The following is a 21,526-nucleotide window of genomic DNA, read 5'->3' as shown; positions in this document are numbered from 1 at the left end:
AGGAACTGTGAGATAATAAATGTTGTTTTAAGCCACTAATTTTTGGGATAATTGGTTATGAATAGAAAGCTAATACGTAGTGTAGAAGATATATTCCCCCCTTAAAAGTATATCAAAACTTATCCTAGGTCCGGTATACCATGTTATGGATTTCAGATTGATTGCAAGACATAAGATGATGGAGCAATTTACAGGCAGAAGAAAGTTCACATCATCTCACTATACTTAATTCACAGTATCCTTAATTAATGCCTTATTTATATCACAGTTTAGTTAGTATGCTAACTCCTTTATATACATGTAGACACACATGCACACACTTACACCCACATACACACATCCTAATGGAAAATGCACCTTGGAATAAAAAGATACTAACTCATGACGTTCCCTAGTGACAGTGCCCAACCACAAACATCACAGCAAAGATAAGGGTCTCACATTGAGACTTGTGATTCCAATATATAGTATTATGCATTTGTCTGAAAACAAAACAAAACAATGATTCCCCCCTACAAAACTACTTCCAAAGTATGTAATTCAGGTATTAGGTAACTGGCAGCAAAGGGCTGTGATTCACAAGAGAAGGAAAATGAATGACATGAGCCTCTATTCTCCTTGACTTTCTGCCTGGAGGCCCTATTCCAATTGCAGTGCAAGAAGGTAGAGTCCAAGCAGAGAACAGTCCAAGCAGAGAGCAGTTGCCTCACTGAGTTGAGGAACTAGAGATTGGAGTTTGGGTGTTGCTGAAGTGTCTGGAATTTCTTGTTTTTGTCTTGGGAAAGTTCCTTTAATTCTCTGAATTTCAATTTCATAATTTTTAAAATGGGGGTTATAAGAGATGTCTTGACTGGTCAAGGTAAAGAAACGTGGTTATACACATGCCACCTACTATATAAAAAGTGCTCGCTAAATTGTGGCTGCCATCTTCTTCCACTTCCTCTTTCTCATGATCATTCCTGCTTTCTAGAGCATGCAATGATAGAATGTATAGGTAAGATAAATATATGGGATTTAGTCCTAAGCAGTAAAGAATTAGTGCGAGGAAATATACTTTTGCATATATAAAACATAAACAATTATAACCAAAATAAAGTTAATATTACCAAGGGAAAACCCAAGATGTTTGCTCTGAAAATTGCCTTTTCTTTTTCTCAAAATACTACTAGTTATAATGCAACATAAAAACCCCTCATCTGGGTCAGGTCAATTTTATAGAGCTTAGTATTCTATTTCTGAAATATTTGTGGAGGTGTAGTATGGAATTTATATTCTATGAGATCAACTCCAACAGCAAGGGCCAGTTTGGAAAAAGGTTGATAATTGTTAAATCTCGGTATATATATATATATATATATATATATATAAATATCCTATTTTCTATAAGTTTATTAGGATATTTAAAAATATTCACAGGGAAAAATTATTTTTTATTTAATGATGAGAGGACCCCACCATCTGCTAATTAATCTCTTTTCCTCCTGAATCTCCTTATATTTCCAGCCCTTGCAACTCTAGATGACCATGAGTAATAAGTATCAATTGTGCAGAAGAACAAATCCTTTTATTCTTCCCCAAACAAGCTCTTTCAGGCTTCAGGGGTATTCCAGGTTATGGCTTTCTGGGAATTGGCCAACAAGTCTTTGTTCACCTTACTCGCACTCTTCATATTTTTATAGACACATCATTGTATTCCTTCTTAGTGCTAATCTTTCTGCAGGAGAAATAGTAATCCTTTTAATCTCCCCCTGCTAAGTTATTGAAGTTGCCCTTCTCTGGACCTTTCTCAGCTCTGCTCTGACTTTCTTGAGCTGCAGTGACCAGAACTGATCCACACAGCTTACACACAAGCAACAACCAAAGACAGAATTTCAATGAAGAAACTATGGGAAGCAAAAAAAAAAAAAAAAAAAAGAAGTTAGCATTCAGAGAGCACACAGAGAAGCACGCACAGTGTTAAAAAATAAAAATGTTAAAGGGCGCCTGGGTGGCTCAGTTGTTAAGCGTCTGCCTTCGGCTCAGGTCATGATCCCAGGGTCCTGGGATCGAGCCCCGCATCGGGCTCCCTGCTCAGTGGGAAGCCTGCTTCTCCCTCTCGCCTCCCCCTGCTTGTGTTCCCGCTCTCGCTGTGTCTCTGTCAAATAAATAAATAAAATCTTTAAAAAAAATAAAAATGTTAGAAAAGATGAAAGTTAACCTCATTGTAACAGTGGGCAGAGTAGAGATGAGAGAAAGATGGGTTCTTAAAAAGGGTTAATTCCATTACTTCCAAGCTCCAAACCTGGAAGAGTTTTTATACCTCCATTGCGTGCAGAATCAAAGCAAACTCATCACCATGGCCAATGATCCGGCCCCTCTCTGTCTCTGCCAGTTCGTGTCCATCTGCTCCCACCTTGCTCACCAAGCCACGGCCACACTGGCCTTCCTGCTCCTCACGGAGCGCACCATAACCCACTGCGACTCCATGGCCTTCATCCTTGCAGTGGCCTCTTTCTGGACTGTTTCTTTCTCCAGATCTCACAGGGCTCACTTCTGCACATCCCATTCAGACCTCTAATCTCAAATGCCACTTCCTCAGAGAGGCCAGCCCTGATGAGGCACTAGCCTCTTCTCCGTTGTCCCCCACCCTCTTACCGGCTTTACTCCTATCATTACCTGAACTCATGTAGTTGTTTACCTTTTTACTTATCGGTGTCCCCCATTAGAGTAAAAGCTCTGTGAGGGTGAAAACGTGGAACTGCTAGTGGCTGCATCTTCTTCCCACCTAGACTCGTGTCTGACATGGTGGGTTGTATGGATGAATGAATGCACGCATGAATCACACCATCTAAGAGTGGAAGTTCTGGAACCAGATTGTCTGGGTTAACACTCCACCTCTCCCCACTATGTATCCTTGGGCAAGCTATTTAACTCATTTGTGTACAGTTTTCTTATATGTAATATGGGGATAATATTAGAACCGACTCCCAGGGTTATCTTGGAAATTGAGTTACTATAGGTAAGGTGCTTAGAAGTGTTAACAATAGTCTGTACTCAACAAACATTAGGATGATCATGAGAAAAACGGCAGGAAAGGGAAAAAGAGAAGCAATAGTGGCAGCCCTTCCTGGGCAGCAGGAATTTCTATTAAAAGATTAAGGCGAGTGTGGGGCTCCAGCGATTCTTAACTTCTCTGCATTGCTGTGCTCTCAAGGACACAGAATCAATTACAAGGAAAACTTCCTATGGTTGGGGTTGGGGGGAATCTCAGAGGTTTTTTGCTTTGTTTGTTTTTGTTTTAAATTTAAGAGACATAAAATCCACCACCGTACTATTTCTCGAAGAAGCACATTTGCATAGAGAATATATTTAGACTTTAATAACTGCATGTGGAACCTACTTCCTGGAGCTTCTGGGTCTGGTACAAGCAAGAGCGTAATACCACTCACACTCTAAAGTTGTTACAAGGCGAAAAGGAAGATTGTGGCATTGCTAGTTGGTCACAGCAAGACATTCATATTTCCCAAAGGTTGTTTTACTCTCCACAAACAAAAAGGAGGTTCCTTAAAAAATATAATACCCCATTTATTATTGATTTTGAGAGTGTACGATCAGTAATTGCCATAACTGTAAAATTTTTAGCTTCTGGTAAAAATAGTCTTCTTCTTCTTTTTTTAGAAGTTGACCAGTGTGGGGGCACCTGGGTGGCTCAGTCGTTAAGCGTCTGCCTTCGGCTCAGGTCATGATCCCGGGGTCCTGGGATCGAGCCCCACATCGGGCTCCCTGCTCCGCGGGAAGCCTGCTTCTCCCTCTCCCACTCCCCCTGCTTGTGTTCCCTCTCTCGCTCTCTCTCTCTGTCAAATAAATAAATAAAATCTTTAAAAAAAAAAAAAAAAAAAAAGAAGTTGACCAGTGTGAAAATCATTGTATTTGGTAACGCGAGCCCGACTTAATAAATGCAAACCGAGTGGAAACATGCAATCCTCCTAAGAATTAGAGTTTATGCTCTTCAGTCCAACAGAGCAACAGATGCTGATAATAAGTGAAGAGCTGTCAGGCAAAATGAGGGCAACAAGGTTCTTGACACTGGTTTGGAAAGTACCAAAAATACTGTCCAGGACAGGTGGCAGCTGCAGGGACACTGGTGGTTTCTTTTATTTCTAGCTCCATCCCACTGTTTCCTAGACTTGACACTGAAGATAAGTTCACACTTATTTGTTCCACTCAATTATTTGTTTTAAGTACTGAGTTAAAAACGGCTGATGCAAAATTGCCAATGGCAGATTCTACTGGGATGTCAGGTTCAAGTTCAGAGTTTGGAGAATACACTTGCCGTACTCGAGGGAACAGCACATTGCAAGGTTTGGAGAAAATCCCTTTCTGAGATGTTACCTACCTCAGTAATCAAACGTTACTGTGAATAAGAACCCTGCCAGGACACCTTTTAAAGACAAAATTATTTTTAAGCAGCAAGAGTTCAGTGGGAACAGTGTAATTTATAATAAGGTTAGTTAGCTAACATTTGGATAAGCTCTTTATGTGTCCTGTACAGGAAGCCCCAAGTGAGAAATTTCTTTTAAAACAGCGGGCTGTGAGGTTTTGTCCCGCTTGAGGAGAGAGTATCATTTTTCCCTCTAATGATAATATTTTAGTATATGGTTGATTATTTTTTCTTCCTTTCCCTGTTGGCTACCAAACCTTACTTGTGGTTTGACTAAGCAGGTATATAGGACCTTATGGTCTGTCTGCTCATTCATGAATCTTTTTACTCCTCTGGTTTTGACTTTTTGCTCTGATTAATATTATTTACTGAATTTTAAAATCTCATAAAATATTTTACTATTATTTTACTACACATATAAACTGCCACAAGTCTTTCATAAGATGAGATGGGTTTAACTAAAATGATTAAGTTACCTAGTTTTCATAAATATAATTTCACTTGATTGTCATACCAACCTGGAGAAGTGGACATTATTATCATCCACATTTTACAGATAGGAAAACTGAGACTCAAAGACATAAAAAATCTGTCCAAGATCCAAATACAATGTAGTTTTCACTGTACCTAGTTGCACTATCTCATTTCTCTAACAGAGAAATACTTTCTACCGGTTTAAGTATCTTCAGGTAGGAGTTATTACTGAATTAACAATGGCGTGAATGAGCTGAAATGAAATGTTTAAATTGTAAAAGGAAAGATTTAGGCTAGTAGGTGATCTTCTCAATAATTATATGTGATTTCAAAATATTAGGCAGCTAGAGAAAGATGAAGAATTTTCTTTGATGAATTTTCTTATTCTATCTCCTTTCTTTTAAAGAAAAAGAAGAGAAAGATAGAATTTAGATAAAAGTTTTGCTTGAAGGTAGGAGAATGGATTAGTTGACCTATATGAGATGAAAATGCTTTTCAAAAATCAGCCACCAGCAGACCTTACTAACTACTCATTACAGCCCACTAGGATAAGGAGATGGGCTTTGATCTCCTTCCTAAGGTCACAGAGCTGGCCCCAATCCCGAGTGCTGGCACCCTGCTGTGCTCACTCCTGCGGGTAGGTGTGTTTCCCGGGCTATGAGTCTGTGAAAACAGCACCAGCCTTGAAACACATGTTACAAAAAAAAAAAAAAAAAAAAAAAATGACCATACAACAAGCCAGGATCATCACCAACTTAATTTTCCAGCCCTTTCTATAGAGCACAGGATCCTTCTTTCTGTCTGTGTGAACCGGGAAAGTAGCCGCATTTTGCCCAGCAGCACTAACCAGCTGCGCCTCACTGATGGCATTATAGGAAAAAAATCGCAGAATAAAAGAGAGGTGGATCCTCTTCAGATCCAGGTCTGATCATAACACGAGTCATGAAGCAACATCACTTATTTGTGATATTTTTCTATCGTGTCTATCCACTTACCATTTCAACAAAAGGGGCAACATTTCCACACAATTATTTGTTTTAAGTACTGAGTTAAAAACGGCTGATGCAAAATTGCCAATGGCAGATTCTACTGGGATGTCAGGTTCAAGTTCAGAGTTTGGAGAATACACTTGCCGTACTCGAGGGAACAGCACATTGTTCTGAACAAATTTCCCCGAGGATTTTCAGGTCTCTGCAGATAACCATTCCACGGCTCAGTTAGGAATGGATCACCTAGACAGTTTTGCTGTGCTTTTGCAAAGTTTCAATATTTCAATATTTCTATACACCTAGACCTGATTAATGAGAAGCCATGTGGGAGAAACAGGTCCATTTGTTGTGTGCCCAACATGCACTGGACATGCATTGAACACATTTCACCGAGGTTATCTAAACTAGCAAGTCCTGGGGCAGGGATTTGAACTCCAGGCTACCTCATTCCAAGAGCCATGCTCTTGCTTTCACACTGGAGAGTTTCTAGCTTCCTGCTGCCACAGAGAGGGTCCAAGGGCATGCTAGTTCTTAGCATTCTAAAGGTGATGCAAAGGTTACTGATACCCTGAGTTCCCAGGTATTTTTAGTCATCGGATGTGTTTTTATCAGTGGAGGCAGCCCCCTTCAGGTTGAGCCCCTTGGCCACGTGCTGGACAAGCATGGAACACTCCGTGGAACAGAACATCTTGTATCTCTATACTCTGTGAATTGGCCTCTTTGACTTGCCTGGTGTGACGTGGGCTCCTCCTTCAGGTCTTCATCCAGGTCCACACCAACTCTGTTAAGGAAATCAGAAAACTGGTTAAGGGCCTTGCTGCAGATGAGGTGAGACAGTTTTGTGTGACCGAACGCCTGAAGCAAATATGATACACATCAGAGGAAAGGTTTGGCAGAAAACCACCCTACCTCTCCCTGAATCAAAAGAACCTCAAATGGATTTATGTCAGAATAAGAATTTGTGCAGCTGGGCCTCAGCACAGCTAGTGAGACTGAGCACCAACAGCTGTTCCTCACTGCTGTTTCCTGATAAGAGCAGGAGCCTGAGAACCTGGGATAGGAGCCCTCAAAGAGAAGACCCCACAGTCCTGAAAATAGAGATCCTGGAGGAACGGCCACCTGCTACCCTTGCAGGACTCACTGACCAAACTGCCCTGGGAATGTGGGGGCCTGGGCTGGAGCAGTCTCCTGGAGACAGAAAAAACAATCCTTTGTCCAGATGCTCACCAAGGCGGCCAGTAAAGACGATCCAGGTTTGTGGGGCCTAAGGCTTAAACAATTTGGGGGGCTCTCTTTAAGAAAATTAATACAAAAGTACAATTACAAAATTAGGTTTGGAAGAGACTCTTGAGAAAGAGACAATAAATTACAAAACATTTCATAATTTAAAAATCTGGCAAATGCAACAGACATCTCAAAAGCCACAAAATAAATAATATTCAAATTAATTAACTGCTTGCCACACTTCTAAAATAGCTTTCTCCTCTGTAAGTTTTGCCTGCATACTTCAATACTTGCTTTATATAGGCAATGATTTTGTACAAGAGAGAATAGGAAGATGAGGTAATCTTTTCTCCAGCAAGATTGATCAAAGTTACCGATAACTGGGAAGCACTAAAGCGCGCCTCCCTCTAAGCCGTGCTTGCTGGGTGCGTACTGCTAGGACACCGTGCCCTGCAGACACAAGGTTTCTGATCACCTTCACGTCACGCAGTTGCCATCAACAAAGCACGGTGTGCTTATCCGTGTATATAGGGCATCACTGAGTATATTCCTGATTTCTGTTTTGGGGGAGCACCCACGAGAATAGAATCCTCCACCTGGAATTTTACACCTCTCATGACTGGAAGAATTTTCCACAGACTAGCTTTAGGCTCAGTACATTTCAAGCCTTTTCTACCACTGCCCACAGACTTCTGAAGCCTAGTGTTGCAGGTCATATTCATCTTTGATTCAGCCTTGCGGCACTATTCTTGTACACCATTCCTGCCCTGGGATGGCGAGCCGGGACCTGCCCACGCACAGAAGTGACTGGGGACCACACACATGTATAAACTAAATCTACTACTAAATATAAACTGAATGCATTCCCACTTCAGCTTCCCCTTGTCAGATCCCCCAAATGCCCATTCCAGGGCCAACTGACCAGAGGAGAGGTACGACTGAGGGGAAACAGTAGTGGAAAGAAACAGTCATCAAACCCAACTGTGGTTAAAATATATTCCTCTTGCAAATCTTGCAAAAACACAGGACCATGGGATCACAATGCTGGGTCTCTTCCCACGGCCTCAAAAGGGCCAGAGCGATTGAGGGGCTTGGAGCTTGAATTTCCTCTGCTCCAGAGAGTGGGCCTCTCTGCCTGTTGTGGGGGCAGGCTGGGAGGACTGGCGCGGAGCAGCTCAGGGCCGCCCACACCTGGCTCAAGCTCCCCCAGAGCCTTTCCTGTGAACGCCACAATTCCTAGAGCTTTCGGGTCTTCCCTTCAACTCCCCTGGTAAACACGTCTTTAGTCCGCTTGCTTGCTCGCAGTTCTGTTCTCCAGGTGGAGGAGGGGAAGGCAGGGTCAGAAGCCACCAGTGGGCAGATGCGTTAGCATGTGAAAGGAAAGCAGTGCGGAGACAGCTTGTTTAAAATACCTCTGATACTTCAAAAATCAGTGTCTTTGGGCATGAATAGCCTCTTCTTTCTAACCCAGGGGGTGAAATGGGTAGCTATTTATTGTGTGTGGAACTGAGAAGAGCCTCTGGTGGGAACCAACCTTTGATTTTCTTAGAGTAGAAAAAGCTATTTGATCTATTTGAAGTCAGAGGGAGAGAAGGAAGGGGAAAGGAAGGAGGGAGGGAGAGGGGTCAGAGAGGAGAGAGAAGGAGGGTGAGGAAAGAGACAAAGAGAGAAGGGAGAGTCACCCTGTGGCCTAATGGGTAAGGCATTGGTCTCCCAAAGCCAGAAGGGAGGAAGGAGGCAGTGCAGGGGGAGGGAGGAGAGGAGAGGAGAGGAGAGAGAGAAGTCCAGGAGGAGGGGAGCAAGTGAAGGGTCACTGAGGGTGGAGGGCTAGAGGAGGAGAGAGAGAGAGAGAGGGAGGAGGTGAGGAAGGGGTAGGGGAGAAAGAGTGGAGGGGAGTTAAGGCCCAGCGTCCTGAGGGTGGTCCAGGCAGTGACACTGCGGTGCAGATGGCCTGAGTCTGACCTCTGTGAACAGTGAGGCATGAGCGTGGAGACACCCTGGCCCCCTCTCTCCTGAGGCTGGGCCACATTCAAGGCTCTGCTCGGTCTGAGCTCTGTGGCTGATGCTGGGAGCCTAGGACCCCTTATTTCTGGGTAAGCCCAGATCCCCTTTCTCCCTGCCCCCCACCTCCCACCCCCCAGAGGGCTCCCTGGCACCTGTGTAGGCTGTGAGGGTCCTGAAGTTCCCGCTGCCGCATCTGTTTAGAGCTTTTTTCAGGTTCCCTGTCTAGAAAACTGGAGATAACAGAAATCGAATTTCCCAAGAAACCCAACGTTTAAGGTTTGAGGCAGTACTGAGGTTTTCCACGAAAATTTAAGCTTTCCTTTCCAGCAGCCATCAAAGCAGACATTTCTAGTTTCAATTATTCCAGCAGCCAGATGGAGCTGAGGAATCATGGCAGCGGATTAAGTTCTTCAGTTTTATGTGGGACTCAGTGAAGAGCATCTCAGAGGCCTAAGAAATGCTGTTCTACTGGGAGCAAGAACGCCTCCTCCCTCCACCCATTTCATGGAAGGTCAGGGTCTGCTCCTGGGACCAGGCCTGAAGCCCTTCCTGGCCTCGAGCAGACGAAGCGTCTCAAGTGGCTCGAGGGAAGAGAAAGTCCATATAAGTTATTTCCGTCCTGGGGCAGCTGGGTGAGCAGAACAGACGTGGTTCCCGCCCTCACACAGCATGCATTTTGGCAGGTCGAATTAGAAAAATCTAAAAAATTTACTATCATTAAGTGCTATGAAGGAAAGGCACATAAGAACAATGCCTTCTTTCTCTTGTGATTTTAGCTCCTTTTGATAAAAATCTTGCTAAATTATATTCCCTGGCTCCCTGCCTCCTTAAACAGAGAGTGATGGGGATACTTGGATCTTGACTGGAAGTCTCAGCATCGCCACTGGCCCAATAAAGTCTAACACTCGTGGTGTTATAATGATTTCCAAGCGCTATATGAACCTCTTTATGCTCACATTAAATAACCCCTGGCTACTATTCTTTCTCTTTTAAAAATTCTTATATCTGCCAGTCAAATTGCCTTGATTTCTTGCCGGCAACAATAAGTTAGCAGATTGTCTCTGTGCTCCCTCCCACTTTTTCATTTAGTACGGGGCTGATTACCTGATAGTCAAATTTTTTTTTTTTTTTTTAAGATTTTATTTATTTATTTGACAGAGAGACACAGCGGGAGAGGGAACACAAGCAGGGAGAGTGGGAGAGGGAGAAGCAGGCTTCCCGCCGAGCAGGGAGTCTGATGCGGGGCTCGATCCCAGGACCCTGGGATCATGACCTGAGCCGAAGGCAGACACTTAATGACTGAGCCACCCAGGCGCCCTACCTGATAGTCAAATTTAATACATCTTCTCAAGTTTATAATACACAGACATACACACATACACAACAGAACAATAAACTTGAAACGTTATAGAAGGGCTTACAAGTAAAACACCGTTATTCTCCGCCCACCTCTCTGCCCCACTTCCCCACACCAGCTCCCCGTGGCCTCTGGGGCCATTTTCTACCTTCTCCCGATTGTGATACATGAACTGATACCAGCACGCACGGCACATTCACACAGCACCCCGGGGTTAGGCAGACGTGCCCGTGGCATCTGTATCTCGTACTCTCCTGTTCAAGAAAGCAAGTCAGAAGGTGAAAGTGCCATTCTGTTAGGGCTAACCTTGAATCCACTCACTTTTAGGTCTAAAAGATTGTCTCCACACTAGGGGTTTTGGGAGATTAACGGAAAGAAGACATGACGTCACATAGCTTGTGGTGCTGTGTGTGTTTACAACCTTCCAGGTGAGAGAGCACAGGTGTGTATGGGACCAAGTCCAACCTCCTTAGGTGATACCCAAGGCTCTTTAGCGCCCTTCCCATGGTGTTAAGCTACCCTTTCTGCTCATCTCACCTGGACACAACGGCCCACGGTTGCTGACTGGACCTGTCCTTGTTGCTGAGCCCTATTACCCAATACAATCCCAGAGCTGTGGCCTTGCCCAGATCTGCCGATGCTTCTCCCATCGACTGAATCCCCTCCCTCCAGACTCCAACATGGTCACCACTGGGCATCTCTGAGTCACCACCTCCTTTCCCGAACTTTCCGCTACTGTCCCTCCCCTTCCGATCACCACCATGGACCATCCATCTCATTGCCCCACCTTGGTTCAAATCCCCCATCACTTAATGCTTTCACTGACTTGGACTGTGCGTAGCTGTACACCACCAACTCTGTTCTCTGTTCCCAGACCCGACCCTTTCTGTGGCACCTGCAATCACCGTGCTCTGGCTATGGCCACTCTGGCCCACCCTGTGTTCACCTGTCTGGTTATGTGCAGGTGCGCAGGCCAAGCTGGTGCTCTTCATGATGTACCAGCACTAGCTGGAATCCCAGGACTCACAACTACCCTGTAGTTGTTGAAGCATCAGTGAAATCCAGCTCTTAAGAGCCTCTCACTGCTGTGTGAGCTGCGTCACTCACTGTGCTCCGTTCTCCTCATTGGCACAATGGTGATAATAACAGAACATGGTCTCCAGGGTTCTGGTGAAGATTATATGAAAAAATACTTATAAAAGTGGTTAGCTTAGGACCTGATACCTAGTAAGCTCTCAACAAATGTTAGCAGCTATTGTCCATGTTATTATTTTTATTATTATCAGTACTTAAAAAATCACTGGGGCCAGTGTTCTCTGCCATACTCACTGCTCACTAGTTTCAAGATCAGCCCTCCTAGCCCCCAGTTCTGCAAGGGACAACCGTTGAATGTATAGGAATACCTACAGCTAAGCATCGTGAGTAGTCAGGGCACATCAGGGATTTCATAGTAAAACATCATTTCTATTTAAAGAGGGCCAAACTTCCCAGATTGGAATTTATTTCAAATTTCCTGGTAGACTGGTGGAGTAAGAGGGCAATGAAGAAGGAAAGGAAGGTGTCTGAAGAGCGAGGGGAAGAGAGAGTATGGGTAGAGCTGAGCAGAAGGAGAGCAGAGAGAAGGAAGGTGGAAAGGAAGCACTACGTGATTATAAAGACTAAGTGCAGGTGGTGGATAAATAACTGGAAAGGTGCGTGCAACTTCAGGAAAGGGAAGTCACGGGTGGATGGATGAACAACCACACAGCCCCCAAAACATTTATAAAAATATAGAGAAATAAAGAACCAGTATGAGATTAAAAAGCAATTAAAAAGACTGGTTAACATGAGAGATGATGGACTCTGAGAAACAAACAGGGTTCTAGAGGGGAGGGGGGTGTGGGGATGGGTTAGCCTGGTGATGGGTATTGAGGAGGGCACGTTCTGCATGGAGCACTGGGTGTTATGCACAAACAATGAATCATGGAACACTACATCTAAAACTAATGATGTAATGTATGGGGATTAACATAACAATAAAAAAATTAAAAAAAAAAGACTGGTTAAAATTTTATACAATGCTTTGCATTCCTGATGTACCTTTTAATTTTAAGCAAGTCCAGTGCTGCCTCTACGGTATTCAAATGAAAATGAAAGTGAGCTTCGAACATATTCCCAGCTGTGCTCTCAAACATCTCACTCCGGGTTCCTCATTTACAATGAGCATCCAGCTCCATTCTCAGAGCAAAACTCATCTCCGTGCTACCCTAATGCACCTCCCCTCCTATCGCGCCTCTGTTCTTTGGTGAGTTTTATTAGACATATTGAAATCTCAGGATGCTTCCACATCCAATCATGGCCGAAAAGAATGCTCCAAAGGCGGGTTTTTCTTCGAGGGGAAGCAAGGTGAGTAACTAACAAAAGGCTCACTTTTCCCATTAAAGTCAACAAAATCCATTCTGATCTTTATCACTTAGCACCTCCAGAAAGGCAGTGAAATATTACTAGGGCTTAGTCTTATCGTGTGAATCCCAATAGTCCTAGGTGCAATTTTGGTTCTTTTGAGCCCCCTGCTGACAGGGGCTGGGTGGTGGGGGAGGAGAAACCATTTCCTCTAAGAATTGTGTTTGACGGTTGAGTGTAAAAAATGACATTTTCAGGAAGGGATGAGTGACTGGATATTGAGCACGTACATACAGCAGGACAATGGAGGAGTATGCAAGACACCCCCAGAGGTTTGGGGACTATCGTGTAGCTATGAGAACATCACACAGGGGCCCAAACCTGGTACTTCACCACCGCCATCCCATATCACTTGAGTAAGTATTAGTGGAGATTGTGTATGACTAAAATTAATCCAATCAATCATTCAAACACTTTAAATCTGTTTTGGGGGAAATAAGAAAATGAACTAAAGTAAATGAAACAACTCTCTTCAGGTCATTTTGCTATTTCAACGTGGCACAGTAGTTAAGAGTTGGGACCATGGAGCCAGGCTGCGTGTGTTCAAATCTCATTTCTATCATTTACTGGATATGTAACTTTGGGACAAATTCCTTAACCTCTCTAAACCTCAGTTTTCTCGGTAATGAATGGGGGTAAGTATATATCTACATTATGGGCTAATATAAGGATAAAATACGTTTATACATATAAAGTGTGTAAAAGACTGGCTGCCACCTACAAAGCTCTCACGAAACATTCGCTGATGTTCTTATTGTTCTTGTTGTTATTATTATTAGGAAAAAATTGGGGCGCCTGGGTGGCTCAGTCGGTTAGTGTCTGCCTTTGGCTCAGGTCATGATCCCAGGGTCCTGGGATCGAGCCCCGTATCAGGCTCCCTGCTCATCAGGGAGTCTGCTCCTCCCTCTCCCTCTACCCCTTCCCCTGCTCGTGCTTTCTCTCTCAAATAAATAAATAAGATTTCTAACAAGAGGGAAAAAAAGGAAAAAAATTGATGTACCCTGCATGGAATGGTAAACACAATATAGGTTAAAGCCAAGAGTAGATTTTTCTATAAATTACATATGCTAGGATATAAAGGTCAATGCCAGGATTCCTGTCCTCAATGGCCCAAGATCTAATAGGGAGACAGACCTTGGAAACAAAGAGCTATGGTATGGTGAGATAAGCATTGTAGCATTGTACACAGTTATTTGAACACACCAACAGATAGCCCAACCAAGATGGGCTGTAGAGAGGTCGGGTACATTTCACAGAGGAGTAGGGTATTGAAAAGTGACTGTTGTGGAACGCCTGACCTTAAGCTTTTTGATTGTAGTGAAAGTGCCTGACATTAAGCTTTTGTTTGCTGAGGCATCCATTTCAAAATACATCCATCTTGAATAAACATATTGCCAGCTGTGATTCAGCTACTAGCTAAACAACCAGACAAGGAATTAAGCTGTCCCATTCATAAGTTTCCACTTTCAGAAAGCCCTGGGTAACCTAGATGACTGACCACTTGGGTGATCCCACTTCTGACTGCCTATGCCCTACTTCCTGCCCTTATGCTTTACATTAGCCACTCACGAGTGAACAAGTGAAAACCTAGGTACTCCACCTTGGACTCTAATAAAGGCAGAACCCTAGGTCCATGCTCTTTCTCTCTTTCTATGTACATCCTAGCTGCGTGGCCTCAAGCATGCCAGGACGTGTGAGTAATAAATCTTATTCCTTCAAAGTTCCCTGATGGTTTTTGCTGAAGTGTGGGCATCTTGCAATCATGATGAAGACCACAAGACCACACATTTGGCCCTGCTGGGGAAAATGTCTGTGGGATCCCTCTATGAGTAATACAACCAGGTGTGTGTCTCAGGCATTCCTAGCCCACAGCATCACTATCAATAGGCTTGGGCCAACACAACAGAGAGGATAAGTTTAATGATAAGTGAAAAGGAATTTGGGAGAGGGCACTCCAGGCTGAGGGCACAGCATGGGCAAAGGCATAGAAGTTTAAAAGTACGAAGGAGGTTTAAGACATGGTAAATAGCATTATGTGGCTAGACTGTGAAGGTTATGCACGATGAGGTGGGTAGAGTTAGTTTGGGTGAGATCAGAAAGTAATTTGAGGATAAATTATAAAGGGCCTTGAATGCTATGCTTAGGAAAAGTGTTTTGTTTTATTTTGTTTTGCTTTTGTTTTTGTTTCCTGTAGGCAATAGGGGTTGAAATAATTAGATTTATGTTCTAGAAAAATCACTGGTGGCAAAATTGTGATATTAAGAAACTGGAAACACGAAGGTCATTTAGTAGTAGACTACTGCGATACTCTACCCAAGAGCCCACTAGAGTCTAAAGGAAGATAGAGGTGGTAGAGAAGAGATGGATCTGACAGATGTATACTTAGAGGGGTGGTGGGACATGACAGACTGAGTGTAAAGTGAAGGAGAGGAAAGTTCTGAAATGTTTCTGAATTTCCATTCAGGATCAGAACCATTCACCCCTGCCATTAACCATGTTACTGGAGAAGTATGAGTGGGAATATTCCCTGAGGTATACATCCTGTTAGAAAGATGAAACAAGCTCAGGGTTAGTAGGGTCTGAGCATATCTATTGTGAGTGAAGCAAGGTTAGCTCTATACATTCTTATCAGCTCAAGAAAAATAGCCTCTCCTCCTCTGGAGTTTTTGCTTTTTGCTGTCTGAAGTGGAGGCTGAGACCAAACAGTAAAGCCCAAGGAATAAGGGAGGTATAATTGATGTTTCAAGGTCAAGGTCAGTGTACTGGGAATGTTAATGGAAGCTAGAGAAGGGTGTGTCATATTTGGTATTTGAAGACAGTTTGGGAATCTTATTTACAGAAAGGCTGGTAGGAAAGAGGCTCAGGAGAGTAATTTATTATAACCTTGGAAAGAGGTGAACATTTTCTGAAAGAAGGTTGTGGCAATAGATGTAGAAAATTTCAGTTTGGATTAATATGCACTATGTGGGACAGAACCACATGGGAGATAGCCAAATGTCGTCAGTGTGGGCTCAGTATCAGGAAAAATAACAGCCCCTCATTTCTTGCTTGCTTTCAGGCAAAGTATGAGGGATTATATCAGAAGTGTGACAGTGAGTCTCTTGGTCAGCAACTGGGTAGATGATTTTACACTTCTATCGGAAGACTGGCTTTAGAGCATAAAGGTTAATGGGTACTGAGAGGCAACTCTGATTTTAAATTTAGGAAGTGATGACATATGTGCCAGTGAAGGAAGAACAGGTAGTTCCACAACTTGAGGACATGAAGCATGTGATATGACTGCGAACCCCATAGAAGAGTAAGATACAAGTCTGGGGATGCTGCTGAGAGCAGGGCTGCCACTCTGGGTTTCCACAGGCGCATGGACACACTGTCATCTGCTGGTTTCCTGAATGCTCTCCTAGGTTATACTTTCCCACACCTGGGATATGTCTGATTACCAAACTGAAACTGGCTGGATCAAGGGTTCATGTGACATTCCTGTCCTCATCCAGAGGCTGCCCACATGACTTTTTTTATTTTTTTTTCTCCCAGAGATTATGGGTGGGACACTATCAGGCTGACCAGAGTAAAGAAGGGTCTCGTCTCTAACTTTTCGCTGACACAGTTTACTGAAAATACCAGCTAACAGCTAATAAGAGGCATATAGCATAATCATCAGGAGTTAGACTCCCTAACCAGCTGGTCCCATCATTTACCTGTGCGACTGCAGGCAAGAAGCTGTGCCTTGGTTTCCTTCTCCATTAAATGGAATATGAATAGTAACTATTCCAGGGGTGACTGTGAGGTAATGTACTCAGAGGGCTCAGCACAGGACTTTACCTAGAAAGTGCTTAGAGGTGGTAGCTGCTATTCCTGCTGAGGTGGTTGTGGGTGTTGTTGTCTTTGCTACATAGGCCTTCTGAATGAAGATTTAGCTGTGACTACCTCTAGCATAAGAGTAATGTTTTAGGGGCACCTGATGGCTTAGTCGGTTAAGTGTCTGACTCTTGGTTTCAGCCCAGGTCATGATCTCAGGGTCGTGGGATTGAGCTGAGCATCAGGCTGTACGCTCAGCGTGGAGTCTGCTTGAGATTCTCTCCCTCTCCCTTTGCCTCTTCTTGCCGCTTGCATGTGTGCTCTCTCTCTCAAATAGATAAATAAACAAACAAATAAATAAAATCTTGAAAAAAGAAAGAGTTATGTTTTACCCTTCCTCACCTGATCTTAAAATAGGCTTTCCTTGGGGCGACTGGGTGGCTCAGTTGTTGAGCGTCTGCCTTCGGCTCAGGTCATGATCCCGGGGTCCTGAGATCGAGCCCCGCATCGGGCTCCCTGCTCAACAGGGAAGCCTGCTTCTCCCTCTCCCACTCCCCCTGCTTGTGTTCCCTCTGTCTCTCTCTGTCAAATAAATAAATAAAATCTTTAAAGAAAAAAATAGGCTTTCCTTGTGATTCTGGCTCCATTGAAGGCTTATTTACAGTGTAAAGACTGATTAGAGTAGGTGTGCTCTGGATGTGTAGATGAGCCGTGGGGCCAGTGTTTATAATGTCTGACAATTTAGAAATACATTTGGGAACATATAAGTAGGCTGAAAACATTATGTTCTTTGAAAAATAAACACCAATAAACAAGTACATGTCACAGACACAAATACAGATCTACATCCTGTTCTTTAAGTTTGGCAAGACTTCTTCTGAATTTGGAGTGCTTAGTTCTGCCAAGATGTAAGCTAATTTCAGGCTGCAGATAACAGTCAATCAGAAACTGGATTGAGACTGAATACTTAGTCTAATTTCTTTTGACCTAAGCCACAAGCACACTAACATCCTTTGGTGGGAAGATAGATGCAATAGCTTATCAAGTTATCTGGACTTTCTTCCCTAAGGCTGCACTCGGGGTGCCCTGCTTGGGCAATTAGGGAATTATCAGAGCCAAGTGCACATTCCCCAGAAAAGCTATCCTTTCAAGTGGATGAGCTTGTTTAAATTCTAGTGTGTTTCCATGTGGGGCATCTTCTCCGTGTCGAAGTGAAGATGTTGTATGAGAAAGAAAAGAGACATTTTATTATTGAATATAAGGTTGTTGTAGGAGTCTGCTTTCTACGTTGGTGGGAAACTAAAAGCTGTTGAAAATAAATCCCAAACTGTCAGACGTCTGAATGAGAAGTGGAAAACCTGGGGCGCCTGGGTGGCTCAGATGGTTAAGCGTCTGCCTTCCGCTCAGGTCATGATCTCAGGGTCCTGGGATCGAGTCCCGCATCGGGCTTCCTGCTCCTTGGGAGCCTGCTTCTCCCTCTGCCTCTCTCTCTCTCTCTGTGTCTCTCATGAATAAATAAATAAAATCTTTAAAAAAAAAAAAAGAAGTGGAAAACTTAAAACCTAGAAACTACTGTGGTAGTCAAACAGGCTCATATGACAGTACCAGAAGTGCATCTCCTTCTCTCACTCCAAACCATCCCAAGCTAGTAAGAACTCCAGGTGTAACTGTGGCCCTACTCCCAGCTCTCCATTAAAGACCATGCTTGGTGTACAATGTGGATCTGAAGTACCATCTCAGGACAAGTCTTTACATTGCTATTCTTTGAGGTGCTTGGGCTTCAGAGGGAATGTATTCTTGGGATACGAGGAACATATTCTCTTCATGAGAAATCGTCTACAGAAATCAAGAATGAACTCTGACAATGAAGGGATACGTACATCTGACAATGGAACATACAATTAGGGAAGCATAAAATTCTCTAAGCAATCATGCAGGAGAAAAGGTGACTCAGCCAAAGTAAATGATGACCAGGAGACATTTATGTGGGATGATGTCCTAGAAGTAATCCTAAGAGAACAACAAAAGTTTGCAAAACTGAAGGATGTTTACCTACAGCACAAGTGATGAGAAAGGTACAGTTCCAATGGTTGGTTCTGAACTCTTCATCCCAAAATGACTTTACTTGTTAGCAGGGCAGGTGATCTACAAGATGTTTTGAGAAGGCTACCTCCCCAAATCATGACCTTCTATAATTTCTAGTGCCTAAATTTCCTTAGCGTGAGTTAAAGCTCTTCATTCCTCATTGAAGCCTAGACCTAAAGGCAAAAACTTGGGAGAGGTAATATTCAGTCTTGTATTCACACAAGGTAGAAGTGAGTGGATCACATTTATTCCTGAGAATGGAAAGAAGTGAGAACAAAATCCCAAGGACAAAAAGACACCAAGGTTTTAAGAGAGGGCACTGAAGTAAGGCAGGCAGAGGGTAAAAAGCCAGTTGGAGGTATAAAATTATAATAGCAGCAGCTAACATATATTGAGTGCTTATAGAGTGCTAGAGCATGCACTAGGTAATATTCATGTGTTACCTAACGCATATGGAGTTTGGGAAAGATCTGAAGTTATCATTGTAACACTATACATTTTAGTAATCAAAAATAAAAAAAGAGATTTATAATCCATTTCTGTAAGTTAGCCATTAAAAACCACTTGCAACTGGGTTCTGCAATAATTTTTCACCTGTAAATCTTTTGCTTCTGGCCATCTATCACCAACATCCTATAGATGGTAGACAATTATTAACCATGTATACTTAAAACATGAAAAAATAGCCAAAGAAGATGGTTTCACCAACACTAATAAATCACTAAAATAGAAATTAAAATAGCTTTGGGATAAATAATGATTGCCCAAACCATTATTTTAGCTCACATTTGGAAGTAGACTGTTGTCTCTAACCTCCACAAACCACTGAAATCTTATTCTCCTTTGGGGTGCTTACCACTTTAGAAGGCCATGTGATGCTATTAATAATTAGTATCCAGCTTTGTGATATACACCTATTAACTTTTCAATAAAAACACTTGCTTATTCCCAGAAAAGTTAAATCAGAAATACTAGTCTTAATATTGCATTATCTTGCTTTTTGCTAAAAATGAATAAATACCTTAATTTTAAAAGGGAAATTGACAGGTAGAGATAATGGGTAAGCTAGCAAGCTGCTATTGCATGACTCATCAAAAGAGAAGAAAATAATTTTAGTTTCTTGCCGAGAGGGATTAAAGTAAATCACTAGAAAAATCATGCTTCTCTCTGACCAAACCAGCTGCTATTAGGATGAGGCTGAGGCACAGGCTTGCATTTAGGACTGTGTTAAAATGAAATTAAACGTTTAAGCTTTAAAATGTAAAAGAATTCATGGTCACTGCTAGAATTATATTGAAAAACTGCACTTTGATTTCACAATTAAAGGGTTAAAATCAGGGACGTGATGCAGGAATTAATGAAAATGCCACTGGGAAGAAGTTGTCTGAGAGCAGATGAAAAAGAGGAAGACGAAAGACCTGGGTAAAAATCTGCTATAAAACAGGTTTTCAAATTACCACGAAGATTGCAGAAAGTGCACAGCATGGGAACAGAATTAGCATCAATTTGGCAGAAAATGAAATAATGAGAGTTAAGTGAATGCTCATGGCAAATGCAACATTCAGGCTTTTTTAGTCTATCATTCCAGAAGATCATGATGACAGCTTAAACAACTATTGAGATGAACTGATATTTTTCCTGACACCACACTAAGCCCTAAAAGTATGTATCAGCTGGGATAGGTGGACTCTTTCATTAATTCCCTGCTTTACTGACTTCTTTCATTCATTCATGAAATCCTGGTTGGAGATATACCATGACCATTATTACATGCTAGACATTTTGATGGATATAAAAATGTGTTAAACCAGATACATCCTCAAGGTACTTACACCGAATTTCATCGAATCAAAGGTGCCATCGATGATAAAGCACACTATTACTTTATGTAGTTCTAAGAGGAAACATGTTGCTAATTGTATTTCTGACACCATTCGGTATAAGACACATCCTGACTTTAGAAATGTTAAGATGTGAAAAAAGGTGCAGGTGTAATCAATGACACATCCACACAAAATAATCAAAATCCAGTGCTCAATAACAATGCCAGACCATTAAGCACACCAGCCTCTGGACATATGAGTAGTATATTATCTGCCTCTTGGGGGAAAAGCCCAAAGAGATATTTTTAAATCTTTTAACAAAATGTTCTTTTACTGCTTACAGATTAGAAGATAATACATTCCTGTTCTTAATTCTATGGTAAACAACTCCAAGTCTCTAGGTGAATCAGAGCTGGGACTAGGGGAGGTGAGCGAGGCACCCTCTCCCCACGGGCTGTGCAAGTGCTGAGCATTTGCCTGATCCTGAGAGTGTAGATTTTGCATCTTAGGTACTACATTTGCCTCACCCTAACCCTGACCTTGGGTGAAATAACCTCCCAATTGTTCTTGTTGCCTCACCCTGGGATCTTTGGGAATTGTATGACTTTTTCCACTTGCCACTCTAGATCCACTTTTCTGCCTCCTTCCCCACACTGTTCTGGGCTCCAGGATGCTCACCAATGGGATCGCACTGATTGCATTCTCTTACCCTCTAACTTTGGATTGGTTTTGGCTGAAGAGAAGTGATGGCAGGATATTGGAAGGAGGGAAGAGAGTGAAGACAGGATATTTATTCCTCAGGCTCCCTCCCTGCCAGGTCACCACGGTTGTCTATGTCCCTCTCACAAAGCCTCAGCTTGGAATTGGCAGCCTTTTTTTATACAGCTTCTCTCTCTGGGTTCCGGTCAAT

The 21,526-nt window shown here is 42.8% G+C and overlaps 1 protein-coding gene across 5 annotated transcripts in view; it reads right to left on the bottom strand.

The window, feature by feature from the left end:
- Window positions 1-21,526, bottom strand: part of SLC9A9 (solute carrier family 9 member A9) — a 678,420-nt gene that overhangs the window by 108,345 nt on the left and 548,549 nt on the right. For all 5 annotated transcript variants that reach the window (XM_032408521.1, XM_032408519.1, XM_032408520.1 and 2 more), the window contains one exon: window positions 6,613-6,664. In XM_032408521.1, coding sequence (XP_032264412.1) covers window positions 6,613-6,664 — 52 coding nt within the window. The remainder of the gene's footprint in view (window positions 1-6,612; window positions 6,665-21,526) is intronic.

This window comes from Phoca vitulina, unplaced genomic scaffold (genome assembly GCF_004348235.1).
Source record: "Phoca vitulina isolate PV1807 unplaced genomic scaffold, GSC_HSeal_1.0 scaffold10, whole genome shotgun sequence".
Lineage (NCBI taxonomy): Eukaryota > Metazoa > Chordata > Mammalia > Carnivora > Phocidae > Phoca > Phoca vitulina.
This window is presented reverse-complemented; position numbering and strand designations above follow the sequence as displayed.